Source organism: Lipotes vexillifer, unplaced genomic scaffold (assembly GCF_000442215.2).
Source record: "Lipotes vexillifer unplaced genomic scaffold, Lipotes_vexillifer_v1.1 scaffold884, whole genome shotgun sequence".
In the NCBI taxonomy this organism is placed as follows: domain Eukaryota; kingdom Metazoa; phylum Chordata; class Mammalia; order Artiodactyla; family Lipotidae; genus Lipotes; species Lipotes vexillifer.
In genome coordinates, this window is record NW_006789227.1 from 529,225 (window position 1) to 552,100 (window position 22,876).

At 40.5% G+C, this 22,876-nt stretch overlaps 1 protein-coding gene across 1 annotated transcript in view; it reads left to right on the forward strand.

Moving 5' to 3' along the window:
* The window catches only part of PIK3R4 (phosphoinositide-3-kinase regulatory subunit 4), a 74,811-nt gene that overhangs the window by 50,366 nt on the left and 1,569 nt on the right, over nt 1–22,876 (forward strand). The window contains exons 13-18 of the mRNA XM_007462423.1: nt 13,696–13,860; nt 16,625–16,836; nt 18,474–18,605; nt 21,403–21,503; nt 22,127–22,215; nt 22,521–22,629. Coding sequence (XP_007462485.1) covers nt 13,696–13,860; nt 16,625–16,836; nt 18,474–18,605; nt 21,403–21,503; nt 22,127–22,215; nt 22,521–22,629 — 808 coding nt within the window. The remainder of the gene's footprint in view (nt 1–13,695; nt 13,861–16,624; nt 16,837–18,473; nt 18,606–21,402; nt 21,504–22,126; nt 22,216–22,520; nt 22,630–22,876) is intronic.

Below are 22,876 nucleotides of genomic sequence, written 5' to 3' on the forward strand. Positions count from 1 at the left end.
GGCATTCCCAGTTGTAGCTCATAAGAGGCTGACAAAAAACTTTAAAGGAAGAGTGAGATATCAATAGGGGCCTTTTGAAAAGTTTGGATGTATTCATGGATATCTGTAAGACCACATGCATTTGCACAGTTGTGCACAAGCCCAAGAAAGAACTGAGGAGACCCCAGGTTCTCACCTCTGGCTGACCTTGAGACTCTGTGCAAGCAGGAAATGAAGGATAAGGCCAAGTTGTAAGCTGCTTTGCTGAAGGTGTGCCACAGCGAGCACAGAGAGCCTCAACAAAGGCTGGAGCCCTTATCAGTTCATGAGATGTAAGGAAATGTCATTAGCTGACCATTAATCTAACTGAACAAAGAGTTCAGTGGCCACACATGAGAGAGAATACAGACTTTGTATAATTAGTCCAGGCAAATCATTAAACAAACAGCAACAACATTGGTATATTATTTCTGAAGTTGATACATATCAATTAGAATGTCCAGTTTTGGACAAAAATTGCAGGTCAAGCAAAGAAATCAGAAAGTGTGTCCTATACACAGGAAAAAATGCAGGTAATAGAAACAGTACCTCACTGATCCCAGACATTGGACTTACTGGACAATGACTTTAAATTAGTGACTAAAAATACATTCAAAGAATTAGAAGAAACCATGTCTAAAGGGTTGAAAGGAAAGTATGAGAAAAATGTCTCAACAAATAGATAATGTCAAAGGGATAGAAATGATAAGCAGAAATCCTGGAGTTGAAAAGTATAATAACTGAAATGCTAAATGTAGGGCTGAACAGCAGATTTCAACTGGCAAGAGAATAAACCAGGGACTTGACGATAGATCAGTTTGACATCCATTCAGAGGTATGAAAACTAAAAAAGAATAAAAACTGAACAGAGCCTCAGAGACCTGTGGAACCAGCATACACATGATAGGAGTCTCAGAAGGCAAGGAGAGAGAAAAAGGAGCAGAAAGAATATTTGAAGAAAAAGTGGTTTGAAACTCCCCCAGATTTGACAAAAAACATTAATCTGCATATCTGAGAAGCTCAACAAACTCCAAGTAGGATAAAGATCAAAGAGAGCCATACTAGAGACATTATAGGCAAATTGATGAAAGACACAGAGAAAATTTTGAAGCAGCAGAGAAATGTGACTCATCTCGTACAAGGGATCTTCAGTAAGGTTAACAGCTGACATTTCATCAGAAAATGATGGAGCCTGGAAGTTAGTGGGATGATGTGTTCAGAGTCTTGAAAGAAAAAGACTGTCAATCAATAATTCTATATCCAGCAGAATTGTCTTTCAGAAACAAAGGAGAAATTAAGACATTCCAAGTTAAATAAAAATAGGGAATTTATTGTTAGCAGATTTTCCCTAAAAGAAATACTAAAAAGAGTCTGTTGTGCTGAAAGGAAAGGACATGAGACTAACTTGAACCACATGAAGAAATAAAGAGCATGGGGTAAATGTAGATACATGAGTGAATATAAGACAGTACAAATTATTTTTTTCTGTAACTCTTTTTACCTGCTGTCTGATTTGAGAGAAGACTATATAAAGAAATAATTATAAAACTGTGTTGATGGGCTTATAATATATAAAGGTGTAATTTGTATTACGTTAATAGTACAGACAGGGGAGGAGGGAACAGATATATTGGAGCAAATTTGGTATTAATCTGATTGTTTTTAGACGTTAATTGTATTTCCCAGGGAAACCACTAAAAGAAACACTTAAAAACATTTAGTAAAACACAAAAACACATAGTAAAAGAAACTAGGTAATTAAAATGGTGTACTAGAAAATATCTTTTTAACACAAAAGAAGGCAGCAGTGGTGGAATAGAAGAGCAACAACAGCCAAAGGAGGGAAAAAAAAAAACCATGTAAGACACAGGGAAAACAAATAGCAAAGTGTCACACATAAGTCCTACCTTATTGGTAATTCCATTAAATGTAGTCAAAAAACAGAGTTGGCAGAAAGTATGACAAAATATGATATGACTATGTGTTGTCCAAAGAGACAACACTTTAGATTCAAAGACACAGTGTGAGAGTAAAAGGACTGAAGAAAAAGATACTTCATGCAGACAGTTCCTAAAAGAGAGCTGGAGCGGCTATGCTAATATCAGACAGAATAAATTTTAACACAAAAATTGATACTAGAGACAGACAAGGACATTTTATAATGACAAAAGCGTCAGCGCATCAGGGAAACATAGCAGTTACAAACTAATGCCACTAACAGCAGAGCCCCCGAATGGAGAGAAAACTGACAGAATTGAAGGGGAAAATAGACAATTCAACAGTAATAGTTGGAGACTTAAGTACTCTGCTTTCATTATAGATGGATCAACAAGGCAGTAGAAGACTTGAACAACACTGCAGACCCACCAGCTCTAACATACAACTATAGAATGCTCTACTCAGCTACAGCAGAATACACATTCTTCTCAGGGGCACATGGAACACTTCCAGGTTAAATCATATCTAGGACAGAAAACAAGCTTCAATAAATTTAAAGGCACTGAGCCATATCAACATATATGTTCTTTAACTACAGTGGAATGAAACTAGGTATCAGTAACAGAAAGCAGTTTGGAAAATTCACAGGTATGTGGAGATTAAGCAACACATGGCAAAATAAGCAGTGGTTCAAAGGGAAACTAGAGAATATTTTGAGATGATTGAGAATGAAAACACAGCATACCAAAACTTAGGGATGCAGTTAAAGGAGTGTTCAAAGAAAAGTTTATATCTGTACACATCTGTATTTAAAGAGAAGAAAGGTCATAAATCAGTAACTTAGCCTTAACCTTAAAAATCTAGGAAAAAAAGAAAGTAAACCCAAAGCAAGTAGAAGGAAGGAAATCATAAAGACTAAAGAGGAAACAAATGAAATAGGGAATAGAAAATAAAGGTGAAAAACCAACAAAAGCAAAAGTCAGTTCTTTGGGAAGATCAAAATTGGCAAAGCTTTTCTACAATAACCAATTAAAAAAAGGGAGAGGACTCAAATTATTAAAATTAGGAATGGAAGAAGGGATGTTACTTTGAGTACACTACTATGGAGTACTGAGGAATACTATGAACAGCTGTATATCAACAAATTAAATGACCTAGATGAAATGGGCAGATTAGATTCCTAGAGAGATACAACCTGTCAAAAGTGAATCAAGAACAAATAGAAAATCTGGATAGACCTAAAACAAAAGGTTAAATTAGTAAGTAAAAGAAAAACTTCCCGCAAAGAAAAACCCAGGCTGAGATGGCTTCGTGGTGAATTCTACCAAATGCTTCATGAATTAACACCCATCCTTCAAAAACTTATTCAAAAAATAGATGAGGGAACATTTCCTAACTCATTCTATAAGGCCAGTGTTACCCTGATACCACAACCAGACAAATATATCACAAGAAAACAGCAGACCAAGACCCATAGTTAATATGGGCATTAAAATCCTCAACAAAATACTAGTAAACTGAATTCAACATAATAAAGGATTATATACCATGACCAAGTGCAGTTTATCCCAAGAATGCAAACCCTTTTCAACATATGAAAATCAATCCATGAATATATCATATTAATAGAGTAAGGGATGAAGACCACATATGATCTCAAAAGACTCTCAGGAAACATTTGGTAAAATCTAACACCCTTTTATGAGTAAAAACAATTCAACAAACTATTATAGACAACTACTGATAAGGACATCTATGAAAAGCCCGCTAACTTCATACTTGATGGTGAAAGACTGAAAGCTTTCCCCTAAGGTGAGCCAGATAAGAATGTCCACTCTCACTGCTTTCATTCAGCATTGTACTGGAGGTTCTCGGTGGGGCAGTTAGATAAGGAAAAGAAATATAAGGCATGCAGATTGGAAAGGAAGAAGTAAAACTATTAGCTGACAGTATGATCCTGTATATAGACTGTCTTAAGCAATGAAAAGAAAAAAACAGAGGGACCTTCAAGATGGTGGAGGAGTAAGATGTGGAGATCACCTTCCTCCCCCCAAATACGTGAAAGATACATCTACATGTGGAACAACTACAGAACACCTACTGAACGCTGACAGAAGACCTCAGACTTCCTAAAAGGCAAAAAAATCCCCATGTACCTGCATAGGGCAAAAGAAAAAAGAGGACAGAAGAATAGGGTCGGGACCTGTGCCACTGGGAAGGAGCTGTGAAGGAGGAAAAGTTGCCACACACTAGGAAGCCCCTTCACTGGTGGAGATGGGGGCTAGGCAGGGGGGAAGCTTCGTAGCTACGGAGGAGAGCGCAGCAATAGGGGTGCAGACGTCAAAGCAGAGAGATTCCCGCACAGAGGATTGGTGCCGACCAGCACTCACCAGCCTGAGAGGCTTGTCTGCTCACCCGCCGGGGCAGGTGGGGCTGGGAGCTGAGGCTCTGGCTTTGGAGGTCAGATACCAGGGAGAGGACTGGGATTGGCTGCGTGAAGACAGCCTGAAGGGGGCTTGTGTGCCACAGCTAGCCAGGAGGGAGTCTGGGAAAAAGTCTAGACCTGTCTAAGAGGTAAGAGACCATTGTTTCGGGGTGCAGGAGGAGAGGGGATTCCTTCCTTGTCTGCCCACAGAAGGCAGAGAGCACTGCTTAAATGAGCTCCAGAGATGGGCATGAGCCGCAGCTATCAGCTGGGACCCCAGAGACAGGCTTGAAATGCTAACGTTGCTGCTGCAGGCACCAAAAATCCTGTGTGCAAGCACAGGTCACTATCCACACCCTCCTGGGAGCCTGTGCAGCATGCCACTGCCAGGGTCCCATGATCCAGGGACAACTTCCCCAGGAGAACACATGGTGCGCCTCAGGCTGTTGCAACATCATGCTGGTCTCTGTTGCCACAGGCTCGCCCCGCATTCCATTTATAACTACTGTACCCCTCCCTCCCTCTGGCCTGAATGAGCAAGTGTCCCCTAATCAGCTACTGCTTTAATCTCCTTCTCTCTGAGTGGGAACACATGCCTGAGGGCAACCTACACACAGAGGTGGGGCCAAAGCCAAAGCTGAACCCCAGGAGCTGTGCAAACAAAGAAGAGAAAGGGAAATTTTTCCGTGCAGCCTCAGGAGCAGCAGATTAAATGCCCACAATCAACTTGATGTACCCTGCATCCATGGAATACCTGAATAGACAACAAATCATCCCCAAATTGGTGGACTTTGTGAGCAACTGTAGGCTTGGGGTTTGCTGTCTGTGAATGATGTGTTTCTGATTCTTATGTTTATCTTAGTTTAGTCTTTAGCACTTGTTACCATGGGTGGATTTGGTTATTGGTTTGGTTGCTCTATTTTTTGTATTTTTAAAATATAATTTTAATAATTTTTAAAATTTATTATTTTTAATTTTCTTCCTTTTTTTCTCCCTTTTCTTCTAAGTCATGTGGCTGACAGGGTTTTGGTGCTACACCCTGGTGTCAGGCCTCTGAGGTGGGAGAGCTGAGTTCAGGACATTGGACCAGCACACACCTCCTGGCCCCATGTATCAATTGGCGAGAGGTCTCCCAGAGATCTCCATCTCAATGCTAAGACCCAGCTCCACCCAGTGGCCAGCAAGCTCCAGTGCTGGATGACCCATGTCAAACAACTAGTAAGATAGGAACACAACTCCACCTATTAGCAGAGAGGCTGCCTAAAGTCATACTAAGTTCACAGACACCTCAAAACACACCACTGGATGCAGCCCTGCCCACCAGAAAGACAAGATCCAGCCCCATTCACCAGAACACAGGCACCAGTCCCCTCCACCAGGAGGCCTACACAAGCCACTGGACCAACCTCACCCACTGGGGGCAGACACCAAAAACAATGGGAACTACGAACCTGCAGCCTGCGAAAAGGTAACCACAAACACAGTAACTTAGACAAAATGAGAAGACAGACAGATATGCAGCAGATGAAGGAGCAAGGTAAAAACCCACCAGACCAAACAAATGAAAACGAAATAGGCAGTCAACCTGACAAAGAATTCAGAGTAATGATAGTAAAGATGACCCAAAATCTTGGAAATACAATGGAAAGAATTAAAAAAAAAACGTTTAACAAGGACCTAGAAGAACTAAAGAACAAACAAACAATGATGAACAACACAATACATGAAATTAAAAATTCTCTGGAAGGAATCAGTAGCAGAATAACTGAGGCAGAAGAATGTATTAGTGACCTGGAAGATAAAACAGTGGAAATAACTACTGAAAAAAAAGAATGAAAATAATTGAGGACAGTCTCAGAGACCTCTGGGACAACATTAAATGCACCAACATTCAAATACTGGTGGTCCCAGAAGAAGAAGAGGAAAAGAAAGAGACTGAGAAAATATTTGAAGAAATTATAGTTGCAAACTTCCCTAACATGGGAAAGGAAATAGTCAAGTCCAGGAAGAACAGAGAGTCCCATACTTCCCCTTGGATAAATCCAAGGAGAAACATGCCAAGACATATTAATCAAACTATCAAAAATTAAATACAAAGAAAAAATATTAAAAGCAGCAAGGGAAAAGCAACAAATAACATACAGGAGGGAATCCCCGTAAAGTTAATAGCTGATCTGTCAGTCGAAACTCTGCAAGCCAGAAGGGCAGGACATATTTAAAATGATGAAAGGGAAAAACCTACAACCAAGATTACCCAGCAAGGATCTCATTCAGATTCGTTGGAGAAATTAAAAGCTTTACAGACAAGCAAACGTTAAGAGAATACAGCACCACCAAACCAGCTTTACAGCAAATGATAAAGGAAGTTCTCTAGGCAGGAAACACAAGAGAAAGAAAAGATCTACAAAAAGAAACCGAGAACAATTATGAAAATGGTAATAGGAACATACATATCGATAATTACCTTAAATATAAATGGATTAAATGCTCCAACCAAAAGACATAGACTGGCTGAATGGATACAAAACCACGCCCCATATATATACTGTCTGCAAGAGACCCACTTCAGACCTATGAACACATACAGACTGAAAGTGAGGGGATGGAAAAAGATATTCCATGCAAATGAAAATCAAAAGAAAGCTGCAGTAGCAATTCTCATATCAGACAAAACAGACTTTAAAATAAAGACTATTACAAAACACAAAGAAGGACACTATATAATGATCAAGGGATCGATCCAAGAAGAATATATAACAACTGTAAATATTTATGCACCCAACAGAGGAGCGCCTCAATACATAAGGCAAATGCTAACAGCCATAAAAGGGGAAATAAACAGTAACACAATCATAGTAGTGGACTTTAACACCCCACTTTCACCAATGGACAGATCATCCAAAATGAAAATAAATAAGGAAACACAAGCTTTAAATGATACATTAAACAAAGTGGACTCAGTTGATATTTATAGGACATTCCATCGAAAAACAACAGAATACACTTTCTTCTCAAGTGCTTATGGAACATTCTCCAGGATAGATCATATATTGGGTCATAAATCAAGCCTTGGTAAATTTAAGAAAATTGAAATCATATCAAGTACATTTTCTGACCACAATGCTATGAGACTAGATATCAGTTACAGGAAAAAATTGTAAAAAATACAAACACATAGAGGCTAAAAAATACTAAATAACCAAGAGGTCACTGAAGAACTCAAAGAGGAAATCAACAAACACCTAGAAACAAATTACAATGAAAACACGACCACCCAAAAACCTATGGGATGCAGGAAAAGCAGTTCTAAGAGAGATGTTTATAGCAATACAATCCTACCTCAAGAAACAAGAAACATCTCAAATAAACAACCTAACCTTACACCTAAAGAAACTAGAGAAAGAAGTACAAAAAAACCCCGAAGTTAGCAGAAGGAAAGAAATCATAAAGATCAGTTCAGAAATAAATGAAAAAGAAATGAAACAGTAGCAAAGATCAGTAAAACTAAACGCTGGTTCTTTGAGACAATAAACCAAATTGATATGCCATTAGCCAGACTCATCAAGAAAAAAAGGGAGAGGACTCAAATCAACAGAAACAAAAAAGGTGAAGTAACAACTGACACTGCAGAAATACAAAGGGGCATGAGAGATTACTATAAGCAACTGTTTGCCAATAAAATGGATAACCTGGAAGAAATGGACAAATTCTTAGAAAAGCACAACCTTCTGAGACTGAACCAGAAAGAAATAGAAAATATCAACAGACCAGTCACAAGCACTGGAATTGAGACTGTGATTAAAAATCTTCCAACAAACAAAAGCCCAGGACCAGATGACTTCACAGGCGAATTCTGTCAAATATTTAGAGAAGAGCTAACACCTATCCTTCTCAAACTCTTCCAAAATATAGCAGAGGGAGGAGAACTCCCAAACTCATTCTATGAGACCACCATCACCTTGATACCAAAACCACACAAGGATGTCACAAAGAAAGAAAACTACAGGCCAATATCACTGATGAACATGGACGCAAAAATCCTCAACAAAATACTGGCAAACAGAATCCAACAGCACATTAAAAGGATCATACGCCATGATCAAGTCTGGTTTATCATCCCAGGAATACAAGGATTCTTCAGTATACGAAAATCAATCAATGTGATAAACTATATTAACAAATTGAATGAGCAAAACTATGTGATAATCTCAGTAGGTGAAGAAAAAGCGTTTGACACAATTCAACACCCATGATAAAAACTCTCCAGAAAGTAGGCATAAAGGGAACATACCTCAACATAATAAAGTCCGTATATGACAAACCCACAGCCAACATTGTTCTCAATGGTGAAAAACTGAAACCATTTCCTCTAAGATCAGGAACAAGGCAAGGTTGCCCTCTCTCACCACTATTATTCAACATAGTTTTGGAAGTTTTAGCCACAGAAATCAGAGAAGGAAAACAAATAAAAGGAATCCAAATTGGAATAGTAGTAAAACTGTCAGTGTTTGCAGATGACATGATACTATACATAGAGAATCCTAAAGATGCCACCAGAAAACTACTATAGCTAATCAATGAATTTGGTAAAGTAGCAGGATACAAAGTTAATGCACAGAAATCTCTTGCATTCCTATACACTAATGATGAAAAATTTGAAAGAGAAATTAAGGAAACATTCCGATTTACCATTGCAACAAAAAGAATAAAATACCTGGGGATAAACCTACCTAAGGAGACAGAAGACCTGTATGCAGAAGAAATAGACACTGATGAAAGAAATTAGACGATACAAACAGATGGAGAGATATACCATGTTCTTGGATTGGAAGAATCAGCATTGTGAAAATGACTATACTACCCAAAGCAATATACAGATTCAGTGCAATCCCTATCAAAGTACCAATGGCATTTTTCACAGAACTAGAACAAGAAATTTCACAATTTGTATGGAAATACAAAACACCCCGAATAGTCAAAGCAATCTTGAGGGAGGAAAAAAAGGAGCTGGAGGAATCAGGCTGCCTGACTTCAGACTATAGTACAAAGCCAAAGTAATCAAGGCAACATGGTACTGGCACAAAATAGAAATACAGATCAATGGAAGAGGATAGAAAGCCCAGAGATAAACCCATGCACTTGGTCACCTTATCTTTGATAAAGGAGGCAAGAATGTACAGTGGAGAAAAGACAGCCTCTTCAATAAATTGTGCTGGGAAAACTGGACAGCTACATGTAAAAGAATGAAGTTAGAACACTCCCTAACATTGTATAGAAAAAAACTCAAGATGGATTAAAGACCTAAATGTAAGGCCAGACACTGTAAAAACTCTTACAGGAAAACATAGGCAGAATACTCTATGACATATATCACAGCAAGATCCTTTCTGACCCACCTCCTAGAGAAATGGAAATAAAAACAAAAATAAACAAATGGGACCTAATGAAAGTTAAAAGCTTTCGCACAGCAAAGGAAACCATAAGGAGGTGAAAAGACAACCCTGAGAATGGGAGAAAATATTTGCAAAAGAAGCAACTGACAAAGGATTAATCTCCAAAATGTACAAGCAGCTCATGCAGCTCAATATCAATAAAACGAACAACCCAATCCAAAAATGGGCAGAAGACCTAAATAGACATTTCTCCAAAGAACATATACAGATTGCCAACAAACACATGAAAGGATGCTCAGCATCACTAATCATTAGAGAAATGATAATCAAAACTACAGTGAGGTATTACCTCACACCAGTCAGAATGGCCATCATGAAAAAAATCTGCGAACAATAAATGCTGGAGAGAGTGTGGAGAAAAGGGAACCCTCTTGCACTATTGGTGGGAATGTAAATTGATACAGCCACTATGGAGAACAGTATGGAGGTTCCTTAAAAAACTAAAAGTAGAACTACCATATGACCCAGCAATGCCTCTATTGGGCATATACCCTGAGAAAGCCATAATCCAAAACCACAGTGTTCGTTGCAGCACTATTTACGATAGCCAGGACATGGAAACAACCTAAGTGTCCATCAATGGATGGATAAAGATGTGGCACATATATACAGCAGAATATTACTCAGCCATAAAAAGAAATGAAATTGCGGTATTTGTAGTGAGGTGAATGGACCTAGAGTCTATCATACAGAGTGAAGCAAGTCAGAAAGAGAAAAACACTGTATGCTAACACATATGCAATCTAAAAAAAAAAAAATGGTTCTGACGAACCCAGGGTCAGGACAGGAATAAAGACGCAGATGTGGAGAATGATCTTGAGGACATGGGGAGGGTGAAAGGTAAGCTGGGACATAGAGAATAGCATTGACATATATACACTACCAGATGTAAAATAGATAGCTAGTGGGAAGCAGCTCTATAGCACAGGGAAATGAGCTCCGTGCTTTGTGACCACTTACAGGGGTGGGATATGGAGGGTGGGAGGGAGACGCAAGAGGGAGAGGATATGGGGACATATGTATACATATAGCTGATTCACTTTGTTATACAGCAGAAACTAACACAACATTGTAAAGCAATTACACTCCAATAAAGATGTTAAAGAAAAACCTATTTGAACTAACATGAGTTCCACAAAGTTACCGAATAGAAGATTATGTTTTATTTATGTGTACAAAACTCAGTTGGATTTCTGTTTGCTAACAGTGAACAATCCAAAGATGAAATAAAGGAAACAAGTCCATTTACTTTAGCATCAGAAAGAATAAAGTACTGAGGAATCAATTTAACAAAATAGCACAAGACTTGAATAGTGAAAGCTGCAAAACATCATTGAAAGAAGTGATATAAAAAAAAAGAAATTATAGAAGACCTAAATAAGTGGAAAGACATCCCAGTTGATCTTCAGATTCTATGAAATCCGTATGAAATTTCCAGCTGCCTCGTTCTGCAGAAATTGACATTCTGATCCTACAGTCCTGTAAAGAAATGCAAAGGACTTAAATAGCCAAAACAGTCTGAAAATTTAGGAAAGAACCAAGTTTGAGAACTCACACTTCCAGATTTGCTACGAAGCTACAGCAGTCAGGACACTGTATTACTGGCATAAGGATAAATATATTAATCAGTGGGCTAGAACTGACATGCAGAAGTGCATTTATGGTCACTGTTTTCTGAGAAGGGTGCCAGGACAGTTGAATGGGGGATAGAATAACCTGAAAAGAAGGTGCAGGGATTACTGGGCAGCCACATGCAGAAGAATGAGTTTGCAGAGAATTTTTCAAAATGGATCATAGACCTAAATGTAAGAGCTAAACTATAAAACTGAAGAAAACATAAGCATGTAGTTCTTCATGACCTTGGATTAGGCAGGACTTCCTGAAATACACCATCAAAAAGCACAAGTGACAAAAAATAGATGTGACTTCATCAAAATTATAAACATTTGTGCTTCAAAGGACACTGTCAAGAAAGCAAAAGGAAAACCCACAGAATGAGATAAATATTTTAAAATCATATGTTTAAGTACCCTGAGTATATAAAGAACTCAACAATAAAAAAAAAACTCAAAAAGCAGAGGATTCAGATACTGTCGGTCCTTCATACCTGTGGGTTCTGTAGATTCAGTCAGCCATGGATAGAATATTTTCTCTGGATATGGAACCCTTGGATACAGAGGGCTGACTGTAAGGGACTAGAGCATTCACTGATTTTGGAATCCACTGGGGGTCCTGGAACCACTCCCCCAAGAATATGAAGGGGTAATTGTAGATTTCTCTCCAAATAGGACCAATATGTATACAAAAAAGATATTCCACATCATTAGGGAAATGTAAATCAAAACCACAGCGAGTTACCACATCACACCCACTAGAATGCTATAATCAAAAAGACAATAACAGTACTGGAGAGGATGTGGAGAAATTGGCACCTTTGTACATTGCTGGTAGGAATGTAAAATGATGCAGCAACTTTGGAAAAAAGTTGGCAGTTTCTCAAATGCTAAACATAGATTTACCTTATGACCCTGCAGTTTCATTCCTGGGTATAAACCCAAGAGAGTTGAAAACATTTGTTCACATGAAAATCTATAAACGAGTGTTCATAGTAGCATTATTCATAAAAGCCAAAAAGTGGAAACCAGAATGTCTTATCACCTGTTGAACAGATAAACAAATGTGGTGTATCCATACACTGGAATATTATTTAGGCACAAAAATGGATGAAATACTGATGAATGCTACACCAGTCACTGAATTATACACTTTAAAATGTTGTACTTTATGGTATACAAATTGTATTTCAGCAAAGCTGCTATTAACAAAAAGTGAACTAGAGAGGCATGATTAATTAAAAATATATAAAATATGATTCCATATTAATTTGAAAAGCAAATATGAATATATTGTAATATGCATAGAAAACTCTTTGGAAGGTTATATAAGAAAATGTCAGTAGTGTTCCTCTGGGTGGTAGAAGTATGGTTTTACTTTTCTGTATTTTCTGTATTTCAATAATTTTTGTATATTTAATATGTGTTAATTTGTATAACAAAATTAAATAAATTACAAAAGATAGAGATGAATAAATTTGGTGATTAGGGGCTTGTGACCTTTTAGGGGAATGGCCCCTTAGAAGGCTGAGTATGCAGCCCTTGAAGGGGGCAGTGAAGGAGGGACTTTGTGGTGATGGGAGGCAGGCACCCTGTGTAGGTAGGTCAGGGTCAAGAAGTTTGGCAGTGAACTTAAGGAGGATAGGCAGCTTGAGAGGTCAACGTGTGTGAGAGAGGCTGAATATTATAATAATATTGTGCATTAATGAATGTTTTATGACATGTTATTTACACTATGTCCCAGTTGCATAAATTGGGCAGTCTTTGTTTTGTAAATGAGTAAACAGACGCAGAACAGGTTAATGGCTTGACCTAGATCATATGGGTCGTCAGAAGTGGAACTCAGCCCTTTGATTCCAAAGCCAGTGCCTTTCCTGCTGTGCCAGGCTGCATCTGAGGGATTATAGAATAACTGCAGGGGTAAGAGTAGGGCTTAGGAATTGCAGAGAGGAAGGAGAACTGGGTCAGGGCCACAAGTATGGGAGTTCCAGCTGGAAAGGAGGATGGACAGGCTTTCTGTGATTGGAGAGGTGTGTGTGAAGGTAGCCATTAAAAAATATCAGAAGAAAAGGTGATTTTGTACCAGTGCTTTTGAGGGGGATTATTGTTTTTGTTATGAGGTCAAGTAGTGAAACAGACCTCAGAGTAGTACTTTTTGTTTGTTAATAGTCATGTGGCTATTTAATATCAGCAATAGTAATACTCTTGTGGCTTTTCAGAAATGCAGTCTTACTTTTCTTTTGTGCAGGTCTATTCTTACGTATAGCCGAATTGGGGGACGTGTCAAGACACTCACATTCTGCCAGGGTTTCCACTACTTAGCCATAGCGTCTGATAATGGTGCTGTCCAGCTTCTTGGAATTGAGGCCTCTAAGCTGCCCAAGTCTCCTAAAATTCATCCTCTACAAAGCAGGTATCTGTCTATCTTTTGTGTTTTTTAAACTGCATTTAGTGTACTATAATTTAACCCTCCCTCTCTAATACAGTTTGGATCAACTGAGGACTTTTGAGAATTTACTTCTTTTTTTAAGCACATGAAATAAAATTGTGTTTCCAACTCAAATCTATCACACATAGTTTCAGGAAACTATGTCTCCCTATTACTTTCTGCCAATTTGCCAAAAGGTCAGAAGGGCAGCTTTGAACTTGTGGCCCATCCCAGTCTGGAATCAGTCTGAATAACCTAATTATCAGTTACATCTTCTGTCTCAACTCTGGCTGGCTGATTTGAAAATGTGAGTGTTCTTCATTAAAGAAAATTCAAGTGTTGTCAGCATTTTGTTACTTGGCATTAAAACCTCTGGAGGTGATGGGAACACAGAGCAGAGGTTTTAGTCAGATGATTTGCTTATCATTGTAAAAACAAGGTCCTGGCTGGTTTTATCAGAGAATTTCCTCCATTTCTCATAAATTGTAGTTGCCTGTAGATTAAACACATGCAAGGTAAGATATTTAAGATCAAACAGAATAATTTTTCAACTGACTAGTATGTGCTGCACAATGAAAATTCCAGAAACGAATAAGATGTGTTGTACTCTCTAAGAAACCATAGTCTAGTGGGAGAGACAGACCATTGAACAGATGATTTCAGTGCAGTGTGACAGTGTGCCCTGTGACAGGGATGGGGGGCCAGTTTGCAGGTGGATAAAGAAGAAGGCCTGGAGGGGGTGACACCAGAGGTAGCCAAAGCAGAGTAGTTGAGTAGGGTGGGGCAGATAAGTCAGACGTATATGCTATTCTGGGAAACATGAAGTTATAGGGAGGAAAACAGATCCATGGTTACCACAGCTTGGGGATAGGGGTAGGGGGTGACTACAAAGGGGCTGCACAAGATACGTTTTGGGGTGTGGAGTTGTACTGTATGGTTCTGTGGTAGAAGATACATGAAATGGATTTGTCATAATGCATAGAACTGTATACCACAAAGTGAATTTTACTGTATATAAGATTAAAAAAAAAAAAACCCAAAGCAACCAGGATATTGAGGGAGAGGTAGAGTGCAGCCTATGGCAGTCAGTCTAACTGTTGTACAGATGAATCACATAGTCACTTGGAAGAGTAAGGGGAATAAAGGAGGCAGCTGAACAACTTGGGAAAACTGCAGGCTAATGACAAAAGGAGCTGAGCTCAAACGTTGTATTCTAGTTGGTGGTTTTTCACATGGGTATGGTTTAATAATTCCAAAATGATTTTATTTGTACACTAGGGTTGAAGAAATAAGTAAACGTATTATAGATAATGAGAGCCAGGTTTCTCACTGGAGGAAAGAAATTACAGACAAGGAAAGGGGGCTGGCTAGAATGAAGCCTAGTGCTGGATAGATATCAGTATGGACTCGATATCAGTATGACTCATGACATACATCTTTGTGTATGTGTATACACACATGTATATATACACACACGTACATGTAGACACACACAAATAGATACGGAAATAGAGTTGGGTCTGTGTGCATGAGGGTAGTATACAGAATATATTTCCTAGCTCTGGCCGTGGAGAGGTACTAGACACAGGGGCACCCCCATAGCGATGAGCACTTAGCTCATAGACCTTGGTTTTAAATGCCATTCTCTAATAAAAGGGACCAGGACTCCTTGAAAAACTGGTTGATTCCAGAGCCTGGGCAGGGAAAACACAAGATGCATCTGGAGCATCCTGTGATGCCAGAAGGTTAGGAAGTGGTCAGTAAGAGCACATTGCAAGGGCATTTGAGCTAGCCTGACAGAGTGTCCCACGGCCAGACTTGGAGCAAGCTGAGCAACAAGAAGCAACGACTGTGTTGGGTCATAACTCAGAGGATAAAATAAATGTCCACAAGTCCATACTGACAGAGACGAGCTGACAAGAGAAGTGGCAGCTTTTCCGTACAGAAGAATTCTAATAAGCATAGAAGGACCAAGGGAAATAGAACACCACAGGCATGATTTGTCCACAGGTCCTAAAATTAGTGGACAAAAGTTTACACAGAAACAGGTTTTTGCATAGTCTGAAAAGCATTTCCCCTAAGTATAGAGTTGTTATAAATGGAAAAATAAAAAATAATAAGTTTACAGCAGAGGGTCCTGCCAGGCGCCACCTTAGCCACATGATCCAGGTGGACATCACTGGCATCACGTGCTGACGTCAGGTGCTCCCATCTGTGCACTGAGACGGGCACGTCACACATGTGGGCTCCCTCCCAGTAAGGCACCAGCTCTGTTTGTGAGAACACATGACATGACATTCAGAAATGTCAAGGTTGTGAAAGGACAGACTGAGGCGCTGTCATAGGTGGAGGAGACGAAGGAAACGTGGCAGCTAGATGCCAGGCGGCATCTTGGTCTGGAGCAGTTAGGTCACCAGTGGGAAAACTGGTGAAATCCAACCATGTTTTGTACCTTATGGGTACTGTACCAACGTCAATTTCTTAGTTTTGATAAATGGTCTATGTTTATGTAGAGTGTTAGCATGAGGGGAAGGTGAGCGAAGGATATACGGAAGTCTGTGTACTATTTTTGCAACTCTTCTGTAGTTCTAAAATAATTTTAAAAAAATGGTCAGCTATCATTGTCTTATGGGTCACAGAGTTTTTATTTCTTGACCATGGTTAGAATATAGATTCATCTTCAGTGGAGAAGGGTACTGTGTTTTTAGTGACTGGAAAAGTCTTTGCCTTTTGATGTGTGTCTCCTTAGAGTCCTAGACCAAAAGGAGGATGGCTGTGTGGTGGACATGCATCACTTCAACTCCGGGGCGCAGTCTGTGCTGGCCTACGCCACTGTGAACGGCGCTCTGGTGGGCTGGGACCTCAGGTCTTCCAGCAATGCCTGGACGCTGAGGCATGATCTTAAGTCAGGCCTCATCACTTCCTTTGCTGTGGACATCCACCAGTGCTGGCTCTGCATCGGTGAGCTGTGTTTCAAGTCCTTGACTGGGTCTGGATGCTACTGTCTAGAGTGGCCTTCTTAGGAAAGCTCTTTCCTTTTTCTTCATTGGTAATTTTCCCCCGTGTCCTTTTTTTCCCCCCATAATTATTATGTTATAATCACTTGCATTTTATTTTTTTCATTAAAAAACAGATTTGAAAAAGTGAAATCAATATTCCAACACATAAAGCAATTTTCTCTTTCTCTTCCTTCTTAAATGAGCCTCTTTATAATCATTATAGTGATCAGATTTGCTGGCATTTTCTTATTCTGCCAGGGAAGCAGCAGGCTTAGTTTATGGATGAAAGCATTTGAATTTGGGCACACTTGGTTTTAAATTCCATTAACCACTGGCAAGCTGCTTATTAACTCTTTTGGATCTTAGTATCCTCATCTTTAAATGGGGCTTATCGTTTCAAGGGCTGCTTTGAGGAGTCAGTGAGGTAAAAGCATCCAGCACAGGAGAAGATCTAAACAGTGGTTTCTTGCCTTGTGATTCCTCCCCACCCGCCTTTCCTCAAATGCTGAAAATGTACCCTGTGTTCTTGCTTGCTGCTTTCCTCTGTTTTAGTTTCACCTTTTTCTCTCCTAGGGCTTTGAACCTACCCCTTTAGAAGGTACTAGAGTTTATTCATTCCCACTTGGCACTCTTTTTCAGAAAAATTATAATCTGCTGCACTTGAATATTGGTTTCTGGATTCCCTAACTTGCATTTGTGACATTAAGTATCTTTATTTTTATATAGTTTATATGAAATGTATTATTTTTTTGCCTTTTGTGTGACTAAACTGTACTGGTTTAGGAATATGTAATGCCAGGCCTAGAAGAGTAGCTATTACACACGTAGCAAATTAGCAAATGGCACTGGTGGCTCTCAGGCGGGCAGCCAGTACTGCTGTGGCTATTTGAGCCATTGTCCTGGAGAGGGGCAGGGCGACAGAGGGACCCGCTGCCCCTTTTGTCTTTTCCCACCCCCATCTCTCCGCTGGAACTGGAGACCAATCTCGGTGTTAGGGTGGGCATTATTCTTTGGGATGGGGAGCCTTCTCTCTATGGGGTTTAAGGTGCCATGGGCAGATATGCACGCATTCACCCCAGTTTCTACTGTGATTGGACACGCGTGCCTGTCTCCAGAATGTTTCGGAGAAAAGGGCACATGGAAATGATTGAAACTGATGATAGCTGCAAAGCTGCTACCACTTTGGGATTGGTAAAGTGATCACTGAATGCCAGTAAACCACCTCTGGTTATTTAAGGCAGCCTGAACATTTTGAGAAGACATAAAGATTCACTTTATGTCTTCTCTAGGCCTTCTGGATTTTTTGTGGGCACTTTTGGCAGTTAGTTAGTGTCAGTAATTAATGAATCACTCGTTTTCACTTCACATCTGTTAGGCCGTTTTGTAGTAGCATCGTGCCAGTGCTTTGTATCTTTGGCGTAAGGCACTGTTTGATACTGGGGTTGGGGAGGGCAGCTTAGTGAAAACAAAGCCTTGTCTCCAAGTGGCTAAGCCAGGTTGAACGCCCATCCGTACAGAGCTTGCAAGTTACCACTTGATGACTGTAGCCTGCTGTGCTTTACCATGGGTGGTCACCTTCTGGACTTCTCTTCCCCTTAGGGACAAGCAGTGGCACCATGGCGTGTTGGGACATGCGGTTCCAGCTGCCCATTTCCAGTCACTGCCACCCTTCCAGGGCCCGCATCCGGCGCCTCTCCATGCACCCTCTGTACCAGTCCTGGGTGATCGCAGGTAAGAGGGAGGGCTGGCTCTCGGGGTTGGGGGCCTTTCCTGGAAAGTGCAGAACCCCCTGCTGCTTAGACTCATGTTCTTAAGAGTTTTATTTTACATAGGAGCCAAATGCTTGCTTTTGTTCAGTTCTGATTATGGAAGAAGTTCCCACCACTGATATCTCATTGTCATTTCTTATTTATCATGTTTCAGAATGATCTCATCAATCACACTACCACCTTCCATTCCTACCATCATTTCCTTTCCATTTATCTTCTTTCTCCTGTGTCCCCTATTTTTGCTAAAGTTGTCACCGTCTTCCTGGAAATCTTAAGTTAGAAGCCTTGAGTCATCCTTCTCAGCTGCCATTTCTGTTGAGTTTCTTGCAAGCTTCCCTCCCTTTCTCTCGTTGGGCATTCAAATTTTCTTGTATGGATTCTCTGGCAAGACACTTGGGCAAGTCTTTGAAACTCATTTTCCTCAACGGTAAAACGTGGTTAAAAATACTTAGCTAGCAGAGGTTGTAAGAATTTCAGAAAACACATGTAAAGCACATAGCCTGGCATGCAAGGAGTGCGTGTTAAGTGGTAGCTCTCGTTACTCTTATGTTTCCTCACTGGTCCCCGTGCCTCTGGGCTCTTCCTGGTCCCTTCTCATCCACACAGTGCACCTCATGTGCTGCTCCTGTCAAGGTCATCGTGCTGCCAGGTTCAATGGCTGTGACTCAGCCTGCGTCTTACGTGATTTGTCACTTGGTTGGTTGATCACTTCCTCTGTCTGAAACACTTTCCTCACCTGACTTTGAGGACATCACTCTCTTGGTTCTTCTGTTGATTGATTTTCTGGTTCTTCCTCCTCTTCCTGCTTCTAAGCTGTAGCCGGCCTCAGGGCTCAATCTTGGTCTGAACCTCTTCTTCTGAACTGGCTCCCTGTGTGAGCACATCCAGTCCCCCACAAAATAGTACCAAATTTATTCAGATTTTTATATGTGCCTATGTAAAGTCTTCCCTATGATGTCTGATAGCCGACTGAAACCTGACCTGTCCATGCTGAACGCTTGGCTCCTCTCCACCAGCTGCCCGCCCCATACCACCTCCTTGAGGACCTGAGACCAGCCTGCTCTCCCTGCAGTGTTGTCCCAGGAAATGGCAGCATTCAGGCTCAAAGCTCAGGAGGAAGCCTGGCGTCGTCCTTTGTTCTTCTTTCTCTCTCATCCCACTTCCAGTCCATCAGCCAGTTGTACATGTTCTGTCTTAAAATATGTCCAGAATTAAGCACCTTTTACTATTTCCATCACTGTCCCCCTAGTCCAAACAGCCATAATTTCTTGTCCCTATTAGTGTAACATCCTTGTAACTCTCTGCTTTTATTCTTACCAAAGACTGTTCTTTCTTCTGCTCAGTACCTTCCAGTGGCTCTCAAGTAACAGCCAAACTCCTCACCATGGCCCAGAGACTTTATGGGATCTGTCCCTGCTACCTCACTGACACTCTTCATCAGTCAGGGTTCCAACAGGAAACACATGGCATACCCAAGGTAGGATAATTTGAGGAGGACTTATTGTCAGAGGAACTATTTACAAAGGTGTGGGTGTGAGACATCGTAAAACAGTGCAATAAAATAGGGCTACAGCCACAGGGGCTTCCTGGCCTTTTCCTTGAACTAAGCACATTCCTGTGTCACCACTAGGATGTAAGTTCTGTGAAAAAGGGATTTTTTTGCATTATTTGCCTTCTTTTCCTCAGTGCCTAGGACAGTGACTGATTCATAGTAAACATTGTTGGTTCAATAAATATTAATGAAGGACTGAAGCCTGGGGTATTGTCACTATCCTGCTCAAAATTACTTTCGAGAAAGCCTCTCTCAGGCCTGCAGCTTCCATTCCCTAGAATCTTCCTTCCACTCTTCCTGTCAGATGTGCTCCAATCAGACCACAGCACCCAGACATGGGTGTGTGTGCTTTACTCCTTCCATCCTTTCTGCCTGAAGTGATCCATGTGCCACCTGTGTCTCCAGCCTCACTTGCTCTTTCTGTCCCAGTGATGACACCTCCACGAAGTGGCCTTGATTCTCACCCACTGGATGTGACCTTTGCCTTCCTGAGTGTAGGTGGAACTCTGCATTCTCTCTTTTTGTGCTCATTGTCTTATACTTTACATCTTTTTCTTTCCTTCTAGACTGTAGGTTTCTTTTCTTTTTTTAAAAAATAAATTTATTTTATTTATTTATTTTTGGCTGTGTTGGGTCTTCGTTGCTGTGCGCGGGCTCTCTCTAGTTGTGGCGAGCGGGGGCTACTCTTCGTTGTGGTGCGTGAGCTTCTCAGTGGCTTCTCTTGTTGCAGAGCATGGGCTCTAGGCACACGGGCTTCAGTAGTTGTGGTTTGTGGGCTCTAGAGCACAGGCTCAGTAGTTGTGGCACATGGGCTTAGTTGCTCTGTGGCATGTGGGATCTTCCTGGACCAGGGCTCGAACCTGTATCTCCTGCATTGGCAGGCGGATTCTTAACCATTACGCCACCAGGGAAGTCCTAGACTGTAGGTTTCTTGAGGGCAGAGTCTGTTTATGCTTTGCCTTTCCACCCTACACTTCTTTGCACTTGGCTGGACCCCAGTAAATATTGACTAGTAGGCTATAAAAAACATTTCTTTTTTGCACTCCAGTGTGGTGGCAGGGTCACAGTATTATTTAAAAGTATTCGTGAGTGTTTCTTGCAGGATGGGAGAAAATGGAAATGGCTGTAGGCTGACTACCTCTACCAAGACATGAATCCCTAAGAGTGGAGACCTTGTCTGAGTAACGTTCTGGCCTGTTTCCCTCAGCTGTCCAGGGCAACAATGAAGTATCCATGTGGGACATGGAGACGGGTGACAGAAGGTTCACGCTCTGGGCCAGTGGTGCACCACCACTGTCTGAGTTACAGGTTTGCTCCAGTTTTTATTATAAAGGCCAACATAATCTCCCACATCCCAAGCACTTTCCGGCACTTTGCCAAGCATCATATTTGTTGGGCTTTTGGGTTATGTTTTAAATTTGGGTTTTTACTAAGTATTAGGTGGGCATTGCTACCGTGTGCTTTCCAGTTCCCGCTTACTGGTGTCTGCTTCTGTGGGTATTTTGGTTGCCAGCTCCATAAGGTTTGTGATGTCTCTTTGGAACCCCAGTAAAATATGGGTTAATTAGGAAAAGCACAGATTAAAGCTTAGATCATTAAAAAAAATGGAACATGACCCCTCATTCACACTTCTGTAAGGGTACTTTGTTGGGGCAGAAGGTAGGAAAGATTTTTTTCTCCTTTAGTTGGGGTCCTTCTCATCCCAAATAGAGAATTTTGGGAAGCTGAACAGGCTTTGCTTCTTCATTCAGGATGATATAGAGCAAACGCATTTTAAATTCCCAAAGAAAGAAGATCTAAGACATACATGGTCTGTCTCTAGTCTCTTCAGTTAACCACAGACAGCTGACTTGTCTCTAGAAACGGCTACATCCTTTATGGGCTACACTGGTGTCTGTTATTTGACTCTTTATTTCTTTATTTCCTTTAAGCCTTCTCCTCACAGTGTCCACGGTCTCTACTGTAGTCCTGCAGATGGGAACCCCATCCTGCTAACAGCTGGCTCAGACATGAAAATAAGGTACAGTAAAGACACTTGATATCCAGCACTTGAAAGGAGAAAGGTAGTAAAATGTGGATGAATACTGTGGTTACCACTAGGCGTTGCTTATTATAGATACCAGCAGTAGTGTGACGTTTAACGTCATCTGTTTCTTTCAGGGACAGCTGTTAATACTTCATTTGTAACTAATTTTAGGCTCTTCTCGAAGATGGTCTTTTCCTAATGCAGAAGAGAACAAGCTAGCATTGATGAGTGTCAGCCAGTAATCATTAGTCCCTCCCCTCCTCCTTCGAGATTATCACCAGTTGTTTCCTTTACCCCAGGTTTTGGGACCTGGCTTACCCAGAGAGGTCCTATGTCATTGCAGGAAGCACTAGTTCTTCATCTGTGTCCTACTACAGGAAAATCATTGAAGGCACCGAAGTCGTCCAGGTATAAGCAGTCTTTCTTTCAACTTTTGTAGGAACAAAAATGGCTTTCATAAATATCATGTTGATTCAAATAAATGGCTTGGCCAAGAGTGGCACTATTTCTTTGAATTTAAAAAATATGTTTTATTTTCTCTTGACTTTTCTGTATTTTTTATTTTTTTATTTTTTTTATTTATTTATTTTTTTAACATCTTTATTGGGGTATAATTGCTTTACAATGGTGTGTTAGTTTCTGCTTTATAACAGAG